Raw genomic sequence first — 6,000 nt, 5'->3', positions numbered from 1 at the left:
CAAAGGACATTAGTGAACCAAATCAAGTCGTTTTCCTTGGAGTAGAGGTGGCTGATCAGGGTCAAGATTCAAATGTATAAAATTACATGGGGTGTAGAAAGAGTAGACAGGAAGGAACTTTTGTTCTAACTGGAGGAAGCATAGATTAAAACTAGGGGTCAGGAGGATTAGAGGGAATATGAGGAATTTGTTTTCACTCAGAAGGTAGTGGGAGTCTGAAACTCACTGCCTGTAAGCATGGTATAAGCAGAAGCCCACATAACATTTAGAAGTATTTAGATATACACTTACAATGCTGAGGCACACAAGGCTATAGACCAAGTGCTGGAAAATGGTTAGAATAGTTAGGCAGGGGTTTTTAATGGGCCAAAAGGTCTTGCTCTGAGCTACAGACATCTATAATTAACAATTAATGCTGTCTGTCATGGTTACTATGACTGAGACTAGCTTCTAGATTATGTTGATTTGAAATTCTACCAAATTCTACAAAGAGATTAAAAGCTCTGTTCCCAGACCATTTTGCCTGAGCCTCTGGGTTACACATCTAGTTACACTACCACCTCCTATAGTGAGTGACTATCAGTAGCTTCTTGCATGTGGAAATCAATCATGACCCTAATTGATTAATCTTCATTCTTAAAACAAGATTATTTACTAAATATTATCCAATAGCAAAATCACATAGAATTTTGGACATTATTATTTGAGTTTTTCCAGCACAGGCTAATTGAACCCACAAATCAAGCAGAATTAGCTGATGATCTTTACATTAATCAGGACCCATTAATTGTCCAGTAGGAAGGCTGCTGATAGCCCCAACTAATTCAAACTATTGACATGCAATTAAAATAACTTCCAAACCCTTTTGGCTTTTAGCATAATCACAATTTATTTTTATTGTAAGATTTCATTATTAAAAGATGCAATTAGTTTGTGCAGATGGCGTAGTATTGCTAATTAAGCAAATATAAAGAATGAAAATATTTTCAAAGTTAAACATTATCAGTTGTCTGAATAGGGTCATAAAATTCATCCTCCACTCTACTAAATTCTTGTTATTAAGTGGATGTTAACTCATCTTTCACAAGGAATTACAGAAAAGTTGCACGCCTATATTTCCAGCTAGTGGTTTCAGAGCAACTTTGAAAGAGGGTAGAAAGTAGGTCATGAACATACTCTCGGTTGGATACAGAATGTTGTAATCTTAGGGAAGGGGAAACTTTTGTTTAACTACTATTCTCAATTCATCAAGAGTCTGCGGTCACGTTTAAATAGTTGTGAATGGAAAGAAGAAGAAGCAAATAAATTACTAATTTTAAATTATCCCTTTACATAACCTAAGCATGTTAATCAGATTGGTTAAAAATAATCCTATAAGAAATAAACCTTCGGTGAGGCTGCTAGTCTGTATCTGTTTACATTCAATTTCATTGTGACACTATAAATAAATTTTCCCTCTGATACAATATCACAATTTTCATTTAAGTTAGAATCCTAACATGGCAATTGTAGTGAACACTTAAATGTGTGTTCATTTTACGTTCTTTTGCCCACTATTTTAACACAGAACTTTTCATTTATTAAATGAAAAATGTGACCTCTTCAATCATTAAAAGTGGCAACAATATTTTTAAGCTTATTTGTGTTAAATAAGCGAAAGCAGGAAACAAGCAAAGCTACACAGGAATTGTAAACATGTGGAACTAGTGCAATCTGATTTGATCCAATCCTTTGAAACACTTGGCATTGTATCTTACTTTAGGCATATATGCAGCACAGCTTCCATTTTGGATGCGGTTGTAAGATAACTAATAGGAGACATTAAATTCAGAATTTGTTTTGCACTGAGAATGTAATTTTCTCTATGAACAATAGCAAAATCTTATTCTGCAATGACTTTTAATTGTTTTCCCATTTTAGATTCTGTAATACACAAGGATGCAGTTTGTTCATGGCATTGTTAGCCCTCTTCCTGAATCTTACTGGTTCTCTTTTAGTTGCTGAATTTGTATGTGACTGAGACTAGGGGTGAAATGCATGAGCAGAACAGACTTGCTGCTTCAGAATTTCATCGATTTTTAAAATACAAGCTGAAATGTACCTTCAAGATACTACACTGGTTTCACAAATTGATTTATTTACTTGCTCAAAAATGAAATATGGTCAGGTTTGTATTTGAAAATACAAAATGACTTTGATTTGCTTCCTCAGGTTGTTATATTACTGTAGATTAGCAAGCAGAGAATTGATCAGGGAATAGACAAAAACAGAGGAAAATACATTCCACAAATTCTGACTTTAAAATAGAACCATCAGAATATTACATGTCTGATATACAAACTATAGCTTCTTTAAATGCTTGACGAGTATAATTCATATTCATGCAATGAAAATAATGCCAGTATTACTTATAATTTAAAATATTAAATGTGAAATATAAGCAATTTTATTAATTGAGTGTTACTGATGAACAGGTAGTGCTTATTCCTGAGGTGGTCAATGACTGTGACGTTGGTGGTGCACTCTTGTCATTTGTATCAGTTTTGCCACTAACTAATTCCTCTGTGTTCCTTTCTGGCTTCAATAAGATAATATAACATTTGGGAACAAAAAGACAAGCAACCAAACCAAAACTAGATGCCAAAATGGCAAACATCTCAACAGCAACCATATATTTTCCCCGAGTGCTTAAATAGGCTGGGATAAAAGAAATCCAAACAATAAAAAAAACAAGTAAGGCAAAAGTCATAAACTTAGCTTCATTGAAGTTATCAGGTAACTTCCGAGCAATGAATGCAAAAACAAAGCAAATCGCAGCCAGTAATGCATCGTACCCTAACACACAACACATAAATACAACAGAGCCTTCATTGCATTCCATAATTATTTTGATATTTTGAGACTGTGTATTCTTGACAGGATATGGGGGGAGAATTATTAACCAAGCTGCACAAAGACAAGCATGGCATGAAACAAAGATCAGTGCAATAATTCTTTGCTGCAAAGGGCTGAGAAGTTTTTCTGTTGTGTCTTCAGGTGACTTTCCTTTGGTTTTTCTGGCTTTGAGCATCAGATTAACAGCCTTTGATAACATGCATGAAAGGCAAGTAGCAAAACTAATAGCAAGAAGAACTTGTCGTGTCATACAGGACCATGCCACTGGCTCACCAACAAAGACAACTGAGCTGAGAAAGCATATAACTAATGAAAATAACAACACAAAGCTTAGTCCACAATTGTTAGCTTTTACAAGGGCAGTATCCTTTCGAATCAAGTAAGCAACAGCAATGGCTGTGGCAACACAGGCCCCAAAAATCGATAGCGCTATTAATGCCAATCCCAATGGATCATTGTAGCCAAGATATTCGATCACTTTATGCACACATTCATCTCTGTTTTCATTGGACCAGTAATCTTCAGGACACTGAATGCATTCCCTTGAATCTGTTAAATAAACATGAAAATCTTATTATGTTATTGACCATATGTACTATAATGCACTATATATATTGATATTTACTATTTAGGCCTACAGTATACAACTTCACTAAAACAGCTCAAATGGCTATTACTTTGGTAAATATATACACTTAACCAACCATTGTTACAGCAGTAACAGTTGATGCACAATACTATTCTTCTCCTAACTTTTAAACCTAGCAAATAAGCAATTCTTGTGCTACAATGGGTAGTGTCACTATCTCTGAGGCAGGAACTATAGATTTGAGTCCTGTCCCAGGACTCATAAAGTCATAGAGATGTACAGCAAGGAAACAGACCCTTCGGTCCAACCCGTCCATGCCGACCAGATATCCCAACCCAATCTAATCCCACCTGCCAGTACCCAGCCCATATCCCTCCAAACCCTTCCTATTCATATACCCATCCAAATGCCCCTTAAATGTTGCAATTGTACCAGCCTCCACCACATTCTCTGGCAGCTCATTCCATACACGTACCACCTCTGCGTGAAAATGTTGCCCCTTAGGTCTCTTTTATATCTTTCCCCTCTCAACCTAAACCTATGCCTTCTAGTTCTGGACTCCCCCACCCCAGGGAAAAGACTTTGTCTATTTATCCTATCTATGCCCCTCATAATTTTGTAAACCTCTTATAAGGTCACCCCTCAGCCTCTGACGCTCCAGGGAAAATATCCCCAGCCTGTTCAGCCTCTGCCTGTAGCTCAAATCCTCCAACACTGGCAACATCCTTGTAAATCTTTTCTGAACCCTTTCAAGTTTCACAACATCTTTCCGAGAGGAAGAAGACCAGAATTGCATGCAATATTCCAACAGTGGCCTAAAAAATGTCCTGTACAGCCACAACATGACCTCCCAACTCCTGTACTCAATACTCTGACCAAGAAAGGAAAGCATACCAAACGCCTTCTTCACTATCCTATCTACCTGCGACTCCGCTTTCAAGGAGCTATGAACCTGCACTCCAAGGTCTCTTTGTTCAGCAACACTCCCTAGGACCTTACCATTAAGTGTATAAATCCTGCTAAAATTTGCTTTCCCAAAATGCAGCACCTCGCATTTATCTGAATTAAACTCCATCTGCCACTTCTCAGCCCATTGGCCCATCTGGTCATGATCCTGTTGTAATCTGAGGTAACCCTCTTCGCTGTCCACTACACCTCCAATTTTGGTGTCATCTGCAAACTTAGTAACTGTACCTCTTATGTTCGCATCCAAATCATTTATGTAAATGACAAAAAGTAGAGGGCCCAGAACCGATCCTTGTGGCACTCCACTGGTCACAGGCCTCCAGTCTGAAAAACAACCCTCCACCACCACCCTCTGCTTCTACTTTTGAGCCAGTTCCAAATGGCTAGTTCTCCATCATGTGTCAGATACAAACCACTAGTCAACAACCCACAAGCCAGGGACACGGCCAGACAGACGGATTCAGGATGATCCAGGTAATGATTACAGACGCTCACAACAGACTTCACAAATACAGACAAGAAATTGTGAGCCAAAAATCGTTAATTTCAAAAACCACCAATCAGGAACAGACCTGGACCATAGAACAGGCCGTCACCATAGGACAGAATAGGAGCATACACCGCAAAAAAAACAGCATTAAAAGAAAAAAATGACCAAACTAACACATAACAGAGAGGACACCACAACACACAACTGGGTTAGAAACCTCTCCCACAGACAGCTCACAGACACAGAAAGAACAATACTGCCCAAGGGACTCAACTACAACCACAGGGATGCCAAGACAGCAGACTTCCTAGCAGCACTAGAATGCACACTCAGGAACACGGGCGGCACGGTGGCACAGTGGTTAGCACTACTGCCTCACAGTGCCAGAGACCTGGGTTCAATTCCCACCTCAGGCGACTGACTGTGTGGAGTTTGCACGTTCTCCCCGTGTTTGCGTGGGTTCCCTCCGGGTGCTCCGGTTTCCTCCCACAGTCCAAAGGTGTGCGGGTCAGGTGAATTGGACATGCTAAATTTCTCGTAGTGTTAGGTAAGGGGTAAATGTATGGGTAGGTTGTGCTTCGGCAGGTCGGTGTGGACTTGTTGGGCTGAAGGGCCTGTTTCCACACTGTAAGTAATCTAATCTAAGTAATCTAAACAATGGACTGACAGAAGAGACACAGCAAACAGTGAGACAAAGTATCGTACCTCTGATAACAAGGAAAACACAAACACATAACCTCAACACCAAGGAGAGGGAAGCACTAAAATCATAAGAAACGATAAGAATATAATCATACTACCAGCAGACAAAGGCAGAATGACGGTCATCCTGGACAAAGCAGACTACATCCAAAAAGCGCAACAACTACTTGCAGATACCAACACCTACCAAAAGAGGGAGTTTGACGCCACCCCATAGCTCACCAATAGGATAAACAACACACTGAGGAACCTACAAAAAAACAGGCAGATAACCAGGTTCGACCTACAAAGAATGACATCTGAAAGCAACAACACCCCCAGATTCTATGGACTACCTAAAGTGCACAAACCAGACATC

General features: G+C 39.1%; 1 protein-coding gene across 1 annotated transcript in view; it reads right to left on the bottom strand.

Annotated features, from left to right (window-relative positions):
• Positions 1-2,449: 2,449 nt before the first annotated feature.
• LOC132821333 (vomeronasal type-2 receptor 1-like) overlaps positions 2,450-6,000 on the bottom strand; it is a 59,935-nt gene continuing 56,384 nt past the window's right edge. Inside the window, exon 8 of the mRNA XM_060833917.1 lies at positions 2,450-3,444. Within this exon, the coding sequence (XP_060689900.1) occupies positions 2,450-3,444 (995 nt within the window). The remainder of the gene's footprint in view (positions 3,445-6,000) is intronic.

The sequence above is a fragment of the Hemiscyllium ocellatum genome, chromosome 13 (genome assembly GCF_020745735.1).
Source record: "Hemiscyllium ocellatum isolate sHemOce1 chromosome 13, sHemOce1.pat.X.cur, whole genome shotgun sequence".
NCBI lineage: Eukaryota > Metazoa > Chordata > Chondrichthyes > Orectolobiformes > Hemiscylliidae > Hemiscyllium > Hemiscyllium ocellatum.
The sequence above is the reverse complement of the archived record's forward strand: the minus strand, read 5'-3'. Positions and strand labels throughout refer to the sequence as shown.